The sequence below is a fragment of the Diorhabda sublineata genome, chromosome 6 (genome assembly GCF_026230105.1).
Source record: "Diorhabda sublineata isolate icDioSubl1.1 chromosome 6, icDioSubl1.1, whole genome shotgun sequence".
Taxonomy (NCBI): domain Eukaryota; kingdom Metazoa; phylum Arthropoda; class Insecta; order Coleoptera; family Chrysomelidae; genus Diorhabda; species Diorhabda sublineata.
Window position 1 is genome coordinate 36,209,507 of NC_079479.1, and position 18,357 is coordinate 36,227,863.

An 18,357-nucleotide genomic window follows, 5' to 3' on the forward strand; every position below is an offset into this window, starting at 1 on the left:
ATTTTTGTCGTTTGGTACATTATAATGAAAACAATTTTTGTCGTTTGGTACATTACAATGGAAACACTTTTTGTCGTTTGGTACATTATAATGAACACACTTTTTGTCGTTTGGTACATTATAATGAAAACACTTTTTGTCGTTTGGTACATTATAATGAACACACTTTTTGTCGTTTGGTACATTACAATGGAAACACTTTTTGTCGTTTGGTACATTATAATGAAAACACTTTTTGTCGTTTGGTACATTATAATGAAAACAATTTTTGTCGTTTGGTACATTATAATGGAAACAAGTTTATAGAAAGGAATTTAAGGAAAAATCGATTAGATAAGTTGGAGATGGGTCGAAATGCGGAAACTACAATTTCGGGAACTGATATTTTGATAAAACGCAACACCAAGTGATCAAAAAAACGTGGAAAAAAGGTTTTTAGATACTTTGAATGCACGAGTCGTGTAGAAAATGATGAAAATGTTGATGATGGTAGTACGGCGAAAAAACTGAAGAATACGGGAAACTCCCGACGAAAATATAAAAGATAACGACGTAATAGATAAAGAAAATTGTCAACGGTTAAATATAAAGCCCGGAATTAGCAAAATAAATCATATTTTGTGCTTTCTTTAAAATTATCCTTTCGCTAAAAAGAACCTAAACGATAAAAATCTATAAAAAAATAAATAAACAATGCGCACTATTTATCGAACACTCTGTAAACGGTAGACGCGGATCGCCGCGATTATTAAGACGCCAACGTCGTTTTACCTCCGGACGTCGACGGATTAGTCATGGCGAATAAAACTCCTTGGTAAGTGATCCCGTTCAATTCCATGCTAACCACCAAGGAGTTGTCTCCGTTCCGGGAATCACCTGAAACAACAACATGAACCGTGGATGGGAAATCACCTCGCGATATATAAATTTTGGAAATTCCGTTCGGAAAATTGGAAATGCGAAATGAGTTTCCGCGTGAAATTAATGATCTAAACTCGAATTTCAATAAAGTTCGTGTCGGGGTTTGTGTGTGTATGTGGGTGTCACTTCGCCCGAACGAAATTAACCGCTTTAATGATGAGGAAGATTAATGGATTTTCTTTATTTTTGGGCGCGTCGAATTTTCCAAACGCGTTTTGTTTCACTTCGGATTCGCTTCGAGTTTGAAATGAAACAATTTGTGGCGAAAATTTGACTATAACCTCGAAAATATCATCGAGACACGTGGAATTTTGTTGTAATCGCCCTTCGATTCGATAACTACCCCTCGATCATCGAAATTGGGTAAAATGAAAGTTGAAACATTTAAAATAATAATAATTATAGTAATTTATTTAATTTAATTTATTTTTTTATTTTTATACGATCTAAAATCATCCCTTATTTTAATTGATCGAAAAAATTACGATCTTGTTTATGGAATTAAATTAAAGGGTTGTGAAACGATAAAAATCAATAGCTACTCTGAATATCGAAGGGGTTTATTTCGGTTAATTTTGAAATTAAGAAAAAAATAACAAAAAAACGAAATTTTATTTAAAAAAAAATAATTTTTTGATATATAACAATTTTAACGTATTTTTCGTATTTTTCGAGTTATTTTTAATAAAAGTCAAAAGTCACTTTGAATTTCGAAGGGTTTTATTTCGGTTAATTTTGAAATTAAGAAAAAAATAAACAAAAAAACGAGATTTTATTTAAAAAAAATAATTTTTTGATATATAACAATTTTAACGTATTTTTCGAGTTATTTTTAATAAAAGTCAAAAGTTACTTTGAATTTCGAAGGGTTTTATTTCGGTTAATTTTGAAATTAAGAAAAAAATAACAAAAAAACGAAATTTTATTTAAAAAAAATAATTTTTTGATATATAACAATTGTAACATATTTTTCGTATTTTTCGAGTTATTTTTAATAAAAAACAATTTTTAAAAAAAGTTTTAAAACGATTTTTATTTTAAAATGATAATTTTTTACAAAAACGAGATTCAAAAACCGTTCAAACTTTTCGATTTTATTATTCGTATTCAATTAAAGTGAATTTGTAAATTCACAATATTCCATTTTAAATAAGGGCGGTAATATCAAGGGTTGAAATAATTTTTTTTCCGAAAAATTAAAGCATTCAATTTTATTTTCGTCACAACTCCCTTATTTTATGTAATACAAAGTTTTAAAAACTCCCGATCGAATGGTTATTTAAAGTTATTCAATAAAGTTCTGATACATTTTTTTCGAAAAATCGACCGTTTCCCACTTATTCGATTTTGAATTTGTCAAAATTTTCGGTGCACTAAATCACGAATAAATCAAAAAGTATCTGTTTCAAAAAAAAAAAAAAAATTTTTACGATTAATTTCGACGAAAAATAAAAAAAAATGAAAAAAAAAGTGAAAAAACAAAAAATTGGATAAAAATTTAAAAATTTCGACTCACCTCTACTATTAATTTTGATATGCGTAGCCGAAGAAGACACGGATTTGGAAGATTCTGGTATATCTTCTTCTTTGACGATCCTTTTAGCGGGAGGCGGCGATTCCCTCGATTCCGATTCCCTTTTCGATAAATTAGAGGACGTTTCAGAGAGATTGATCGGTTCTTTTTGAGGTTCTACCGGCGATTGATTATTATTGTATATATTCCAAAGCGTCAATCGAGACAATTCGGACGGATCGGGCGTGGAAGTCGAATTCGGAGGTTCTTCTTGACGTAGCGGCGGCGTCACCGCCGCCGGCCTATGCAGCTCTTTGTTAAGCAGCTTCATATATTCCATCATACGGACTTCGAAATCGCTGGGCGCCACGCCCGGTATCGGTCCGCCGTTCATGGGTTGTCCCATCGGTTGCGGATGGCTGGGATGATGGGCTCCGTTGTGGTGCAGACCCATTCCACCTCCCAGCATCCTCGCGGCCAACTGTTGTTGTTGTTGGGGGACTAGAGTCAAAGGCGACATCTGCAAACTGGCGTTGGGCGGACGCTGCATCGTGTCGTATTGACCGTAGCTGCTTCTTCTGCCTTCTCTTCGATTACCGTCGATGGCCACTTGCAATTCCGCCGGAGTACTCAATCTTCTTTTTTCGCATTCGTACGGGTACAGGTATTTCATGTATCTGAAATTTTTCAAAAAAAAAAACGGGGGTTTAAGCGGAAACCCAAAGCAAAACGTTTCAAATCCAATCAAATCCAATTTAATCGCTCCACAAGGTTTTAGAGCCGATTCTGATTCAACCTTAGTAGTGGTTTATCCAACATGATCAAACCTATTCGTAAAATAAGTTGGAAAAACGGATTGTAGTCGATAAATCACTTCAGAAGCGTTCAAAAGCGAAAAAACCAACTTCGAATGTTGTGATTGCGATATTTTGAGATGTTGGACTGTTTTTATTCCAAAATCGAGGAAAAACCGTCTCTACATAGAAGAAAAAACACTTTTCCAACTTCAAACAAGTGAATCGTTCAAAAGGTCCACGGCAAAAGGTTTCAAATCGAGTCAAATCCAATTTAATCGCTCCACGAGGTTTTAGAGCCGATTCTGATTCAACCTTAGTAGTGGTTTATCCAACATGATCAAACCTATTCGTAAAATAAGTTGGAAAAACGGATTGTAGTCGATAAATCACTTCAGAAGCGTTCAAAAGCGAAAAAATCAACTTCGAATATTGTGATTGCGATATTTTGAGATGTTGGACTGTTTTTATTCAAAAATCGAGGAAAAACCGTCTCTACATAGAAGAAAAAACACTTTTCCAGCTTCAAACAAGTGAATCGTTCAAACGACCCACAGCAAAAGGTTTCAAAACGAGTCAAATCCAATTTAATCGCTCCACGAGGTTTTAGAGCCGATTCTGATTCAACCTTAGTAGTGGTTTATCCAACATGATCAAACCTATTCGTAAAATAAGTTGGAAAAACGGATTGTAGTCGATAAATCACTTCAGAAGCGTTCAAAAGCGAAAAAACCAACTTCGAATGTTGTGATTGCGATATTTTGAGATGTTGGACTGTTTTTATTCCAAAATCGAGGAAAAACCGTCTCTATATAGAAGAAAAAACACTTTTCCAGCTTCAAACAAGTGAATCGTTCAAAAGGTCCACGGCAAAAGGTTTCAAATCCAATCAAATCCAATTTAATCGCTCCACGAGGTTTTAGAGCCGATTCTGATTCAACCTTAGTAGTGGTTTATCCAACATGATCAAACCTATTCGGAAAATAAGTTGGATAAACGGATTTTAGTCGATGAATCACTTCAGAAGCGTTCAAAAGCGAAAAAATCAACTTCGAATATTGTGATTGCGATATTTTGAGATGTTGGACTGTTTTTATTCCAAAATCGAGGAAAAACCGTCTCTATATAGAAGAAAAAACACTTTTCCAGCTTCAAACAAGTAAATCGTTCAAAAGGTCCACGGCAAAAGGTTTCAAATCGAGTCAAATCCAATTTAATCGCTCCACGAGGTTTTAGAGCCGATTCTGATTCAACCTTAGTAGTGGTTTATCCAACATGATCAAACCTATTCGTAAAATAAGTTGGAAAAACGGATTGTAGTCGATAAATCACTTCAGAAGCGTTCAAAAGCGAAAAAACCAACTTCGAATGTTGTGATTGCGATATTTTGAGATGTTGGACTGTTTTTATTCCAAAATCGAGGAAAAACCGTCTCTATATAGAAGAAAAAACACTTTTCCAGCTTCAAACAAGTAAATCGTTCAAACGACCCACAGCAAAAGGTTTCAAATCGAGTCAAATCCAATTTAATCGCTCCACGAGGTTTTAGAGCCGATTCTGATTCAACCTTAGTAGTGGTTTATCCAACATGATCAAACCTATTCGTAAAATAAGTTGGAAAAACGGATTTTAGTCGATAAATCACTTCAGAAGCGTTCAAAAGCGAAAAAACCAACTTCTATAGTTATAATTGCAGAATATAGAGTTGTTTTGATCCCAAAATAAAAAAAACGCCCTCATATTTAGAAAAAAAATCGATTTTCCATCAATACAATGCTCTGAATCAAAATTCGATATTTAAATTAAACGAAATACATTTTGAACTGTTTCCTCGTCCACCATATAATCCAGATCTAGTACTCAGTGACTACTAATTATTATTTAAAGTATTTTTAAAAACCTTTGATTTGGTACTCGAAAAATTATGATGATTCAGTATATAAATTGTATAAATAGTCAGTTTTAAAAGATTAAAAAAAAAAAAATCAGATACCTCGTTCTAAATTACATAAAACTGTCCACATAGTTGTCCGTTAACACTTATTTTCGTGATTCATCTATTTGTTACATTTAATACTTTCGACCCACGCCATGCCGGGATATTAGTAGATTTATCTACTTAATGAGAATCGAAATAAATTTTGCGATCGGTGTCACAAGTATAAAAAATAATATCGACTGACAGATAACTGACATAAGATGAATAATAATATATTCATCTTAATTATAAAATAATATTTTAACTAAAATATACGCAGTTTAAAAAAAATAAATAAACGTTTGTCAATATTACGTCAAAATCGGAAACGTCAAATGTCTAAACATTAGACAATCGATGAATTCGATGGTTCGATTGTTCGAAAACGTTCCTTTAATTTTTACGAACACTTCTATCGAACTAATGACAGTTTACCATACAGACATAAAAAACTTACTGTGTTCTTAAAGTGAACGCCGCCGAAGTGATCGAAGATGGTAAATGCAACCCTTTGATGATTTCTTGCCACAATTTCTTGTTAATTACGTCTACTAAGCCCCCGCGTGCCGTTACTAAATTGTACAATTCGTACAAATCGAGAACGGACTTTGCCATTATCGGAAGTCTGTTGATGGGCGACCCTGAAACAAAACGATTCATTTTAAACAAGTTAATAATCGACGCGGAGTTTGTAATATCGAATAAAAGACAATCCCTCGTATTTATTTTGTTGTAAAATAAACATTAGACGATACATCGAAAAAAACGTCACGAAGAATCAACGACACCTTCTGTTCGTTTAAAATTTTATTTTAGATTTTTTTTTGTCTGTCTAGCGTTTGATGATTTATTTAAATCCAGTCACTCTAGAAAGATAGACTATGATTTTAAAATCTATTTTCGTTTCACGTAATTATACGAAATAACACAAATGGTGTCGATCTTCGAAACGTCACTATATAGTCCGGGCAATAAGGAATTTATTTTAAATTCATTTAGATATACGACAACGTCAAACGTCAAACTCGATGTTTTATGAGGTTATGTTAACAAAATTGTTTTACTGAAATGAAAAAGTTTTTTCGAATTAATTACGCGGTATCTGAATACGAAAAAAAAATTAAAAATGAATGAACGAAACTTTGAAATTATTGTCGAAGTATAATAAAGGAAGCACGTCACATAAATAATGATGAAAAAAAAAAAAAATAACCAAAACGACTTTATACGACTGACATTTATTTTTACAACAAAGTATATGAAATTAATAAGAGATTCACCAAAGCAGTCACATAACTCAGAATATTGCACTCGAGATGTAGAAAACGCCAAAACAAAACAAAGTTTCAAATGATTTTTTATCGAAAATTAATACCGTATAGTACAGGACCGGCATCGGCCCATTTAGTGTATAAACTAAAATTGTATTATTGAAAAATTGATGATATATCGAAATTGTGTGATTGAATTTTTTGTTTTATTGAAAATTTTCGTACGTTTTTTTAATGGCGAAACTTTTTATACTACAATTCGAAAAGTTTAAAAATTATTTTACATTAAAACTTTTTATAAATTCAGTAGAATCGAGAAACGTTCCCGAAAACGAGTTTTCGATTAAATAAAAAAGTCACAAGGAACAAAATCTGGCGAATACTAATGGTAATATGATTATTGGACATATCAGAACGACGTGGATTTAATTTTATTATTGAAAATTGATAATTTGGAGTTTTATTGATATTACGCGATTGATTTTTTCGTTTGTACATTTTTTCATCGCGAAACTTCTTCTAGTACAATCTTCATCAAATTTTTTACGTTAAAACTTTTTATAGATTCAGTAGAATCAAAAACGTTCCCGAAAACGGGTTTTCGATTGAATAAAAGAGACAAAAATCACAAGGAACAAAATCTGGCGAATATAAACGAGAATAAATGAGAAAAGTTTTGATATTTAGCAATACCTCGACGAATAAAACGATTTTTTGTTTCTAAACGATAAATTTTTTAGGTTGGAATCGACCCTGTGTTCGTGGCAACCGAGTTAGGCCGATTTATTTGATTTTTTAACGATGGCATCGATCAAAAGAACCGGCATTTTATTAATTTCATTTGTTTTCTCGGAATGGCGCATATATATTAGTCGAAGGAGTGTTTGAATGGTGCGTTCGGTGATTTTACGCTTTTTCTTCGAACCGAGAAACGACGGTTTTTACACATCGGCTCAGACTTTTTGTCTTCTCGGTTAACCTATTTTATTTATACATAATATGCGCGGTTGTATTTACCGTTCCGGTATATGAATCCAACTCGAAATCACGAAATATAAATAAATATAGAAAACAACATCTCTATGGGGTAAATACCGATTAAATAACCACATTTTACGCATAAAAGTTCATGTTTCAAGTTTGACGACGCCATTTTGAATCTCACGCGATTATCGATAACATGGCGCGTGGCTTTTTATTTACTGAGTAGTGACGTAATATGACGCGTGCAAATTGAAAGCAACTTATTAATCAACGATTTTTTTTTTTCGAAAAATCTTATCGCGAATAATATCTTATAAAAATTCAACACGTCCATCATTATTTAAATTAATAATTATTATTTAAAAAACGAAATTGTTGAATTGGAATCGATGTATTTTGAAAATTTTCGTTTATTGTTTATAAAACGACGATTTTACGGTGTATTACACTGTAAAATCTCCGAAGACAATAAATTGGTTATCGAGAATAAAATATTGCACGAAAATTGCTTATTTTTCATAAAAACCACCGCATTTTTTTAGTATTAGGTTCAAAATAATTGAAAAAATTGTGTATTTTGAATTTTCCATGAAAAAACTTTTCGATTTAAGAATGGTTAGGTTAGGTTAGGTTAAGTTACAATTAGGTTAGGTTAGGTTAGGTTAAGTTACGGTTAAATTAAATTAGGTTAGGTTAGGTTAAGTTACAGTTAGGTTAAGTTATGTTAGGTTAAGTTACGGCTAGGTTAAATTAGGTTAGGTTAGGTTAAGTTACGGTAGGTTAGGTTGAGTTACAGTTAGGTTAGGTTAGGTTAAGTTACGGTTAAATTAAATTAGGTTAGGTTAGGTTAAGTTACGGCTAGGTTAAATTAGGTTAGGTTAGGTTAAGTTACGGTAGGTTAGGTTGAGTTACAGTTAGGTTAGGTTAGGTTAAGTTACGGTTAAATTAAATTAGGTTAGGTTAGGTTAAGTTACGGCTAGGTTAAATTAGGTTAGGTTAGGTTAAGTTACGGCTAGGTTAAATTAGGTTAGGTTAGGTTAAGTTACGGTAGGTTAGGTTGAGTTACAGTTAGGTTAGGTTAGGTTAAGTTACGGTTAAATTAAATTAGGTTAGGTTAGGTTAAGTTACGGCTAGATTAAATTAGGTTAGGTTAGGTTAAGTTACGGTAGGTTAGGTTGAGTTACAGTTAGGTTAGGTTAGGTTAAGTTACGGTTAAATTAAATTAGGTTAGGTTAGGTTAAGTTACGGCTAGGTTAAATTAGGTTAGGTTAGGTTAAGTTACGGTAGGTTAGGTTGAGTTACAGTTAGGTTAGGTTAGGTTGAGTTACAGTTAGGTTAGGTTAGGTTAAGTTACGGTTAAATTAAATTAGGTTAGGTTAGGTTAAGTTACGGCTAGGTTAAATTAGGTTAGGTTAGGTTAAGTTACGGTAGGTTAGGTTGAGTTACAGTTAGGTTAGGTTAGGTTAAGTTACGGTTAAATTAAATTAGGTTAGGTTAGGTTAAGTTACGGCTAGGTTAAATTAGGTTAGGTTAGGTTAAGTTACGGTAGGTTAGGTTGAGTTACAGTTAGGTTAGGTTAGGTTGAGTTACAGTTAGGTTAGGTTAGGTTAAGTTACGGTTAAATTAAATTAGGTTAGGTTAGGTTAAGTTACGGCTAGGTTAAATTAGGTTAGGTTAGGTTAGGTTAGGTTAGGTTAGGTTAAGTTACAATTAGGTTAGGTTAGGTTAGGTTAAGTTACGGTTAAATTAAATTAGGTTAGGTTAGGTTAAGTTACAGTTAGGTTAAGTTATGTTAGGTTAAGTTACGGCTAGGTTAAATTAGGTTAGGTTAGGTTAAGTTACGGTAGGTTAGGTTGAGTTACAGTTAGGTTAGGTTAGGTTAAGTTACGGTTAAATTAAATTAGGTTAGGTTAGGTTAAGTTACGGTAGGTTAGGTTGAGTTACAGTTAGGTTAGGTTAGGTTAAGTTACGGTTAAATTAAATTAGGTTAGGTTAGGTTAAGTTACGGCTAGGTTAAATTAGGTTAGGTTAGGTTAGGTTAGGTTAGGTTAGGTTAAGTTACAATTAGGTTAGGTTAGGTTAGGTTAAGTTACGGTTAAATTAAATTAGGTTAGGTTAGGTTAAGTTACAGTTAGGTTAAGTTATGTTAGGTTAAGTTACGGCTAGGTTAAATTAGGTTAGGTTAGGTTAAGTTACGGTAGGTTAGGTTGAGTTACAGTTAGGTTAGGTTAGGTTAAGTTACGGTTAAATTAAATTAGGTTAGGTTAGGTTAAGTTACGGCTAGGTTAAATTAGGTTAGGTTAGGTTAAGTTACGGTAGGTTAGGTTGAGTTACAGTTAGGTTAGGTTAGGTTAAGTTACGGTTAAATTAAATTAGGTTAGGTTAGGTTAAGTTACGGCTAGGTTAAATTAGGTTAGGTTAGGTTAAGTTACGGTAGGTTAGGTTGAGTTACAGTTAGGTTAGGTTAGGTTGAGTTACAGTTAGGTTAGGTTAGGTTAAGTTACGGTTAAATTAAATTAGGTTAGGTTAGGTTAAGTTACGGCTAGGTTAAATTAGGTTAGGTTAGGTTAAGTTACGGTAGGTTAGGTTGAGTTACAGTTAGGTTAGGTTAGGTTAAGTAACGGCTAGGTTAAATTAGGTTAGGTTAGGTTAGGTTACAGTTAGGTTAGGTTAGGTTAAGTTACGGATAGGTTAGGTTAGGTTGAGTTACGGCTAGGTTAAATTAGGTTAGGTTAGGTTAAGTTACGGATAGGTTAGGTTAGGTTGAGTTACGGCTAGGTTAAATTAGGTTAGGTTAGGTTAAGTTACAGTTAGGTTAGGTTAGGTTAAGTTACGGCTAGGTTAAATTAGGTTAGGTTAGGTTAGGTTACGGTAGGTTAGGTTGAGTTACAGTTAGGTTAGGTTAGGTTAAGTTACGGTTAAATTAAATAAGGTTAGGTTAGGTTAAGTTACAGTTAGGTTAGGTTAGGTTGAGTTACGGTTAGATTAAATTAGGTTAGGTTAGGTTAAGTTACAATTAGGTTATGTTAGGTTAGGTTAAGTTACGGTTAGGTTAGGTTAAGTTACGGTTAGGTTAGGTTGAGTTACGGTTAGGTTAGGTTAAAAGACAAAGAATATAATCGAATTGAAGGGAAAATGTTTGTTAATTTTTCATAATTTTTCTTTGCTCAGTCTGTATTTTCTTTGAGTGTATATTCGACCTGTACATTGTAATTTTTGTGTCTCGAATGTTTTTAATACGAAAAAATATTTTTCAATAAAGTATATCCCAACTTTTGACTTAAGTATAAACGTTCTGAATAACTGATATCAATATACAAAAAAAAAAAAGGTTTCCGTAGGTACTGTGTCGTAGGCCTTTTCGAGATCACGAATGCGCGAGATAAGCGGTTAAATTTCTTTAAATTCGGATTTTTCTCGCTCATTTTTGAGAGGTTTTTTTTCTATTATTATTATTAATTTTAGAATTCAATTAAAACGAAAACGATTTTTTTTTCCTTTTGGAAATATTTAGTTGGCTACATCCATGAGTTTGTTGTTAAAATAATATCATGTGACCGTAATCATTCATAGTCTGTCGTTCGTGTCAGTCCGCTATTTTAATACAGCCAGACGTTTTATTATAAGTTAGTATTTGTTTGCAGGTATACAACACCAACCGAAACACTACATTGTGTCTAATTTCGAATCTAAATTCACGACTTTCGTATACGAAACCTCGACGTTTATAGTCCGCTTCTGGAAACTGCTTTTTCGATGGATATTTTTGTAATTTCGTTTTTTTTTTACGTAGTTTTTCACGCATCGCGATTAGATTTATGTCTCTCATTTTTATTTGCGACATAAATACGCAACGACATCACTTAAAAACACAGATCATGTTGAAAAATAAAAAAAAAATCTAATCTTTCCAAACATATATTATTTTATGTACAAACCTCGTATTTTCCACGAAAACGTAAAACTAATTATTTTTTCAACGCCCCCCGTACACTTTTAGATTGTAATTTTCTTCGTACATTACCATTAAATAATATTTTTATTCGCGAAATTTTGAGAACCGCTGATTAAACTAATAAAACATCCAGTTTATACTTGTCGCACATTAATTCGACGTTGTTTATAATGTTTATCGAATTAAAATCTAAACGACTTGTCAATAAACACCCTGTACAACCATAAATATCGACCTTTTTCCTCGAATTTGTCCGTATTAACTGTATTAACAACCCGATGTGACGATAGATGTTCGATATTAAAAACATATGGAAGTCATTCTGTCATCATTAAATTGGTAAGAGCTTCGCGTTTTAGTATTTTAAATGAAAATTTATATTTTTACAAGACAAATATAGTTTTATATACGAATTTAATTGAAAATCTGATTTATGTAAACCAGCGGCATTCTCAAGTTTATAATAGTACGAATCAGGATCATTGACACTCGGAAATAAACAGCTGACAATATGGTTGTACTTACTATATAAATAAAGAAAAAAGTAGGGTTATGTTAATAGAAAACGTTATCTATATACAATAAAAATAACGATACGTTAGTATTTGATTCACAGATGGCGCCGTGAACAAATAAAAACATTTTTATGACAAATACTAATTATGAAAAGATATCTTCAAAGTTTGTATAAAAAGTTTCAGTTTTATTGGTGTGTTATTTTCGAATTAATTAAGAAAAAGAATTTAGTGTGTTGATACAACGTGGCTGTCAACAAAATGATACTTGCGACATCTGCGAGTGAATTCATTCGTTCTCAAAAACTATTAATCAAGTTGGCATTCTATTTTTAATAAATATATAAATTTGTAATAACACGAGTTCCATTTCATTATTAAATCAAATTGTCGCTAAATTATTTAGGTTATATCTTATGAATAATAATCGGGAGGGAAAATTTGACAATATAAAAGATTCGCGACATGCAATGGGCAATTTTCCATTGGTTCTTTCAATAGACAAAACAGAATTTCGAAAATTCGCGAGAATATTATAAATTCGTATTAAATTTATCATTTTAAATGCATTCTTGTGAAAATATCCCACAGAATATTCAATTTTTAATAATATTAATACAGGGTGCGTCAAATCACATAACTGTTTTCAATATACAAGGTGCAACAAGAATTTAAAGAGTTCCGTAATTATATAAAGAGTATACATATATACAGGGTATGTTAAAAATAGGAATCCTATGATTTTTTATTATTGGCAATATACGGGGTTTATGAAAAAATAGGCAAGTCCGATATTTTTATAGTTATTTACACTGTTTCACAGAATAGGAGGCTTCATAATTTGTTATTGCAAATATACAGGGTGTATTAAGAAAGTGATTGAATTATTTACTCTACGATATACGAGGTTTATCAAGAAATGAGATATAACATTATAATTGTATTTATGTTAATATACAGGATGTATTACGTCGTATAATTATACAGGGTGTATCACGAAATGAAATTTTCAAGTATTAAATGTTAATGTACAGGGTGTATCGAGAAATAGGAGATAATGTAATCATCGTATTTCCAATATACAGGGTATATCAAGAAACGTGAGGTCAAATAATTATATTTACGTTAATATACGGGGGTGTATTACGTCAAATGCTGTCGTATAATTATACAGGGTGTATCATGAAATAGGAAGCCTCGTAATTATTAATTGTTGATGTACAGGGTGTATCAAGAAATAGGAGATCATATAATTAAATTTACGTTGATATACAGGGTGTATTAAGACAAATGCGGTCGTATAATTATACAGGGTATATCATGAAATGAGAGGCTAAATAATTTGTTACTTATTAATATACAGGGTTAATCAAGTTTATCATGTAATTTTCGTATTTCCAATATACAGGGTACATCAAGAAACAAGAGGTCAAATAATTATATTTATGTTAATATACAGGGTGTATTAAGACAAATGCGGTCGTATAATTATACAGGGTGTATCATGAAATAGGAAGCTTCGTAATTATTAATTGTTGATGTACAGGGTGTATCAAGAAATAGGAGATCATATAATTAAATTTACGTTGATATACAGGGTGTATTAAGACAAGTGCGGTCATATAATTATACAGGGTGTATCATAAAATGAGAGGCTAAATAATTTTTACTTATTAATATACAGGGTTAATCAAGTTTATCATGTAATTTTCGTATTTCCAATATACAGGGTACATCAAGAAACAAGAGGTCAAATAATTATATTTATGTTAATATACAGGGTGTATTAAGACAAATGCGGTCGTATAATTATACAGGGTGTATCATGAAATAGGAAGCTTCGTAATTATTAATTGTTGATGTACAGGGTGTATCAAGAAATAGGAGATCATATAATTAAATTTACGTTGATATACAGGGTGTATTAAGACAAGTGCGGTCATATAATTATACAGGGTGTATCATAAAATGAGAGGCTAAATAATTTTTACTTATTAATATACAGGGTTAATCAAGTTTATCATGTAATTTTCGTATTTCCAATATACAGGGTACATCAAGAAACAAGAGGTCAAATAATTATATTTATGTTAATATACAGGGTGTATTAAGACAAATGCGGTCGTATAATTATACAGGGTATATCATGAAATGAGAGGCTAAATAATTTGTTACTTATTAATATACAGGGTTAATCAAGTTTATCATGTAATTTTCGTATTTCCAATATACAGGGTACATCAAGAAACGAGAGGTCAAATAATTATATTTATGTTAATATACAGGGTGTATTAAGACAAATGCGGTCGTATAATTATACAGGGTATATCAAGAGATGTTAGTTGCGTAACAGGGGTTATTTTCGATATGTTGGGTATGATAACTAATATACGGGGTGTGTCAATGGTGAAAACATGGTATAAAACCAATTTCGTCGATTTGAAAAGTTGTTACTTGAAAATAATCGTGACTAATATACTTCTCACGTAAACGTTTATTGTCTTCTGTATATTATGTTGACGTACAATCGCTTCAAGACTGCTTAACTCGTAGATAAACATACAAATTATACGTTTCGAGTTTCCTTACAAAAAAGGAATAGTTAACGTAGCAGTTATGTTGTTATCGGTAATAAATGAGGATGTCTATCAAAAATTGAAGCTTTTTCAAAAAAAAAAAATGTTTTCCCGTTTCAACGCGAGATTAAATAGGAAAATATGAATTTTTTCACATTTTTGGTTAGGTTAGGTCATAGATATAAAACTGACGAAACGTTTCGTAAAAAAATAAAAAAAGAAAACAACTCGACGGTACCACCCCACCAAATGCAATTATGAAAATGTGACTTAATGTTACCGAGATTTATGCTACAACTTTAAATGTATTAATTTATGAGGCAATTGCTTCCCGGGGCAATACGAATACGGACTCGTATTTATTTTTTATTTTTTGTAGCGTACACTCACTTAATTCATTCTTGTGCAGTATTGAGTACGCCCGGACAACCTAATCGACTCGACGTGATTTATAGAAAACATGGAGGTGAATTTGCACTCTATATTAACAAATTTATTGTACCATATACCAATGGGGAGAATATAGAAACAAAACTAGTCGTAAATTAATGTCTGGTTAATAATAAAAATGAATAGTTTTTCTGGGCGTTATAAAACCGGATTAATTCCGGACTGGGATATCAAAAACTGCTTTTCGAAGAATTATTAACAAAAATTCTTCATAATATCGGCTTTAGATTGATTCGTTTCTGAGTTACGAGCCTTTAAAAAATAAAAAATGTGATAATTCGTAGTTTTTATTGGGACAACCCGTATATACAAAGTGATAATGTGAAAAAAATTACCATAAATTGTAATTTACTTACCGGGGGGGTATCAAAACATAATAAAACGTTTTTAAATTAGATTTTTGTTGTCGAAATTTGGTTAGAATCAAATAAAAACGTTTTTAATTGTTTAAAATGGGGATTTTTACACATTTTCGGTATTTAAGCGTGATATTAATTGTATTTTCCGTTATATAATTTTCAATTTAGTTTTTTTTACGTGCTGGTGGCGTTTTTGAGATATAAAAAATGAAATACATCGATTATAACGATTTATGCTATTTTTTTCCAGAATGTTTCTTTCCGGCGAATAATTTTCGGTAATCTAACGGTAAATTGGACAGAATCGAGTCTTTTTATTAAAAAAAAAAACCGTTAAATTCTCTCGTTTCTGAGTTACGAGCCTTTAAAAAATAAAAAATTTGAACAATTCGTAGTTTTTATTGGGACAATCCGTATATACAAAGTGATAATGTGAAAAAAATTACCATAAATTGTAATTTACTTACCGGGGGGGGGGTATCAAAACATAATTAAACGTTTTTAAATTATATATTTGTTGTCGAAATTTGGTTAGAATTAAAAAAAAACCTTTTTAATTGTTTAAAATGGGGATTTTTTAACATTTTCGGTATTTAAGCGTGATATTAATTGTATTTTCCGTTATATAATTTTCAATTTAGTTTTTTTTACGTGCTGGTGGCGTTTTTGAGATATAAAAAATGAAATACATCGATTATAACGATTTATGCTATTTTTTTCCAGAATGTTTCTTTCCGGCGAATAATTTTCGGTAATCTAACGGTAAATTGGACAGAATCGAGTCTTTTTATTAAAAAAAAAACCGTTAAATTCTCTCGTTTCTGAGTTACGAGCCTTTAAAAAATAAAAAATTTGAACAATTCGTAGTTTTTATTGGGACAATCCGTATATACAAAGTGATAATGTGAAAAAAATTACCATAAATTGTAATTTACTTACCGGGGGGGGGGTATCAAAACATAATTAAACGTTTTTAAATTATATATTTGTTGTCGAAATTTGGTTAGAATTAAAAAAAAACCTTTTTAATTGTTTAAAATGGGGATTTTTTAACATTTTCGGTATTTAAGCGTGATATTAATTGTATTTTCCGTTATATAATTTTCAATTTAGTTTTTTTTACGTGCTGGTGGCGTTTTTGAGATATAAAAAATGAAATACATCGATTATAACGATTTATGCTATTTTTTTCCAGAATGTTTCTTTCCGGCGAATAATTTTCGGTAATCTAACGGTAAATTGGACAGAATCGAGTCTTTTTATTAAAAAAAAAAAACCGTTAAATTCTCTCGTTTCTGAGTTACGAGCCTTTAAAAAATAAAAAATTTGACCAATTCGTAGTTTTTATTGGGACAACCCGTATATACAAAGTGATAATGTGAAAAAAATTACCATAAATTGTAATTTACTTACCGGGGGGGTACCAAAATGTAATAAAACGTTTTTAATTCAGATTTTTGTTGTCGAAATTTGGTTAGAATCAAATAAAAACGTTTTTAAATATTAAAAATGGGGATTTTTACACATTTTCGGTATTTAAGCGTGATATTAATTGTATTTTCCGTTATATAATTTTCAATTTAGTTTTTTTTACGTGCTGGTGGCGTTTTTGAGATATAAAAAATGAAATAAATCGATTATAACGATTTATGCTATTTTTTTCCAGAATGTTTCTTTCCGGCGAATAATTTTCTTACAAAATCGAGTATCTTTTTATAAAAAAAAAACCGTTTTCTTTATCTCTGGATTGGATTTGGATAATAAACGTAATTTTTTTTTTCGGAATGTCATTTCGATCGTTAATAAAACACAAGCGCGGCGCGTTTATAAATTAAACAAAAAGAAAATGTCGATCGAGTGACAAACATACGGCCGACTGAAAGCGGTGGTGCCAACGCAGGCACACCGGAAGTGTCCGCTAATTATAAATGTGCCCTCATCAATCACTGCGCATCTGACATTTGAAGAGTCGAATTTTCGGTATAAATTTATCGCGGACGATTGTCAGACAGATGATGATGATGAAGAAGACGAAATATTAATTACGTTTTATTTTCTGTTGATGTGCAATGGGTATCTCGAAATACTGTCTGGTATTCAATAGGCCGAGCAACGGGGAGTGTTTGTATATTTATAAATTGGTTTTTAGTATAAATTCGATATTTTTTTTTTTTAGTCTATAATATTTCAGAAGTTTTTTAACGATGAAATCCTCCAAGGGAGATATTTCGTTATTTAAATAAAGTTTTTCATTAAATACTAGCGCTACAAACAAACTTTTGTACCCTTTTACACATTCACACTAAATTTTCCAACCCCCATGGTGTAAATAGTCGTGATTTTGTTCAAAATATTACGCGGGTTGAAATATTTATGGATTAAATACATTTTTTTAACTAACTCTAACTTTTATGGAGAAAAGTCAAATAGAAAAGTTGTAGGTAATGAAGAGATCTACAACTTTTGTATTTACACTTTTTTCACATAACCTCAAAATTTATCGCAATGTTTGAATTTAGAAATCGTGTTTACTCAGTTTGACCTGGTACTTTTCGAAGTGCCCTCGTATATGAAATATGTTGGAAAAATGAGAGAATATGATAAAAATAAAAGGAATAATTGATTTACGAGCGATATGTCGTCGAAAAAGGGGAAGGGGGTGAGTTTTTAAGGGTAAAAAACGGTTTTTCTTCATTTCCGGAAAAACTAAATGTCCTATCGGGAAAAGTCACATAGAAAAGTTGTAGGTAATGAAGAGATCTACAACTTTTGTATTTACAGTTTTTTCACATAACCTCAAAATTTATCGCAATGTTTGAATTTAGAAATCGTGTTTACTCAGTTTGACCTGGTACTTTTCGAAGTGCCCTCGTATATGAAATATGTTGGAAAAATGAGAGAATATGATAAAAATAAAAGGAATAATGGATTAACGAGCGATATGTCGTCGAAAAAGGGGAAGGGGGTGAGTTTTTAATGGGAAAAAACGGTTTTTCTTCATTTCCGGAAAAACTAAATGTCCTATCGGGAAAAGTCAAATA

General features: G+C 31.4%; 1 protein-coding gene across 6 annotated transcripts in view; it reads right to left on the reverse strand.

Moving 5' to 3' along the window:
* Positions 1 to 735: 735 nt before the first annotated feature.
* Positions 736 to 18,357, reverse strand: part of LOC130445102 (protein dead ringer-like) — a 177,588-nt gene continuing 159,966 nt past the window's right edge. For all 6 annotated transcript variants that reach the window (XM_056780613.1, XM_056780608.1, XM_056780609.1 and 3 more), the window contains 3 exons: positions 5,664 to 5,847; positions 2,438 to 3,111; positions 736 to 876 (listed from right to left, as the gene is read on the reverse strand). In XM_056780613.1, coding sequence (XP_056636591.1) covers positions 749 to 876; positions 2,438 to 3,111; positions 5,664 to 5,847 — 986 coding nt within the window. In that variant the 3' untranslated portion in view covers positions 736 to 748. The remainder of the gene's footprint in view (positions 877 to 2,437; positions 3,112 to 5,663; positions 5,848 to 18,357) is intronic.